Raw genomic sequence first — 2,423 nt, 5'->3', positions numbered from 1 at the left:
ATCTCAGTAGGACCACATCAGGGTATAACAGGGACAGAGTGAAGGTTGGGGTTTCCAAGGGCAGGTAATCCAACTCGGCAGAGTAGAGTCAGAATGTAATTAGTTTTTCTTGTTGGGAAGAGTTTGGTGTATTTTTGAGCACTGTAGACGTCTTAATACAATAGTATGAAATGACACAGTTTAAGCCAATTTTCTTCCCTTCTGTGCATTTCCCCGATATTACGTAGTGTTCAGTGTGTTTATTCTATATCATTCCATGTAGTGTCTACTGGGACCTCAGTGAGCTACCAACCCTGGAGATCCTCGTACAGCCGGCAGCTGGTGGATGTCTATGTCTCTTCATGTCAGTCACAGAGCTTGTCAGATTGTATCATGTTATGTAAATGGTTAAGTAAAGCTCGGAGGATATTTGCATCTGTCTCCATATAAGATTTTACCTCTCGCTTTCCTCAGACACACAACTCTTGGCACTATGGATACCACAGCACTGGTTATCATGTTAGTTTCTGTACTCATTGAATTTGTGGTGGGGATGGCCTTAAACCTGCACATCCTGCTAGTTTATATTGGGAACCTAAAAAATGGGCTCTCGATGGGTCCATCGGATAAGATCCACATCACCAAGGCTCTGATCAATATCTCTGTGCACGTGATGATGACCGCACAATATATATTGGTTTCTTTTTGGCCCCATATGTACTTTACAAATGAAGTTTTTCTCCAGAATGGAATGATTAATATGTTTCTTATCTATTATACATTTTGGCTGACGGCCTTACTCTGTGTCTACTACTGCACCAACATCACCACCTGTAGTCACCACATCTTTGTTTGGCTGAAGAGGAGTCTCTCGTCTTACCTGCTCCACATCCTTCTGGTATCTGGACTTGGCTTGCTTACCATATGCATTCCAATATTTTGGTTTGGTAGCATAGAGCCTCCTGGGAACATTACGGATGAATCTAAACTTTTCCAGGGAACATTCTCGATAGCTGCACCATATAGAACAACATCCTCCATCTTGGGCTTCTTCTTACCCTTGGCTATAGCTTTTGTCTCCACCGCGTTCACCTCGTGGTCTCTTCTCAGTCACATGTGGAGAATGAAGCAGAACAATCCCGGGTTTACTCGATCTAAATTCCAAACCCAGATTAATGCTACAAGAACCATGATCCTGTTCCTTCTCATTTGTGTTATCTTCAATGTGATACAAATGTTTATCGCTATCATCCCACTCAGTTCTTTTGATACCATAGTAATAGTGACCTGGTTTGTTAACTTATTCTACCCTCTAGCAGAAGCCGCCATCATCATCCAGAGCAGCGCCAAGCTTAGGAACAGTCTCATTGAGAAGTTCTTCAATAAGATAAGAAAGAACAGTGAGACTGAGACCTAAAATGTGAAGGTGACACAAGGATCATGAAGGTTGTAGAAGCTTGATAGAATTTAGATTGAAAGTTGTCGCCATTTTCCTTCTTTGTTCATGTTGACGACCTGGTGACCAGTGAAGGAGAAGAAACAATGTGTAGTCATCTTTGTCTTCTAATGCACAGAATATTGGGGAAGAAATGTGTGTAGATTGGGATATAGATATGTATGATGCTGACCAAGGGATAATATCTGAGATTCAGGTGACATTATTGGAGATCGAGGTTGATACTCTTCTCTCTGTTCTTCTCCAGTGAACTCCAGGTTTATTGATGACTATTTTTCACCATGTGATCTGGGGGCTAATATTAAAGGGTTATTCCAGGCAAAAACTTTTATATATATATATATATATATATATATATATATATATATATATATCAACTGGCTCCGGAAAGTTAAACAGATTTCTAAATTACTTCTATTAAAAATCTTAATCCTTCCAATAGTTATTAGCTTCTAAAGTTTTCTGTCTAACTGCTCAATGATGATGTCACGTCCCGGGAGCTGTGCATGATGGGAAAATATCCCCATAGGAAATGCACAGCTCCTGGGACGTGAGTCATCAGAAAGCAGTTAGACAGAAATAACAACTCAACTTCAGAAGCTAATAACTATTGGAAGGATTAAGATTTCTTAATAGAAGTAATTTACAAATCTGTTTAACTTTCCGCAGCCAGTTGATATATAAAAAAAAAGTTTTGGCCTTGAATACCCCTTTAATATAAAATTGGACACAATGGGGGAGATTTATCAAAACCTGTCCAGAGGAAAAGTTGTTGAGTTGCCCATAGCAACCAATCAGATTGCTTCTTTCATTTTAAGCAAGGCCTCTGTAAAATGAAAGAAGCTATCTGATTGGTTGCTATTGGCAACTCAACAACTTTTCTTCTGGACAGGTTTTGATGAATCTCCCCCCCAATGTTCTGTTTTTATTACCTTTAAAAATCTTGTATTAGATTACAGTGGTCCCTCAACATACGATGGAAATCCAT

General features: G+C 39.5%; 1 protein-coding gene across 1 annotated transcript; it reads left to right on the top strand.

Annotated features, from left to right (window-relative positions):
- Positions 1–472: 472 nt before the first annotated feature.
- Positions 473–1,396, top strand: LOC130285377 (taste receptor type 2 member 40-like). Its single transcript, XM_056536737.1, has one exon. The coding sequence runs from the start codon at positions 473–475 to the stop codon at positions 1,394–1,396; it is 924 nt and encodes a 307-aa protein (XP_056392712.1).
- Positions 1,397–2,423: the final 1,027 nt, after the last annotated feature.

Source organism: Hyla sarda, chromosome 8 (assembly GCF_029499605.1).
Source record: "Hyla sarda isolate aHylSar1 chromosome 8, aHylSar1.hap1, whole genome shotgun sequence".
Lineage (NCBI taxonomy): Eukaryota > Metazoa > Chordata > Amphibia > Anura > Hylidae > Hyla > Hyla sarda.
Note: the sequence above shows the minus strand (reverse complement) of the source record. Positions and strands in the feature narration are given on the sequence as shown.

Coding starts and splice junctions, on each gene's coding strand:
- LOC130285377 (XM_056536737.1), top strand. CDS start 473: ATGGATACCACAGCACTGGTTATCATGTTAGTTTCTGTACTCATTGAA.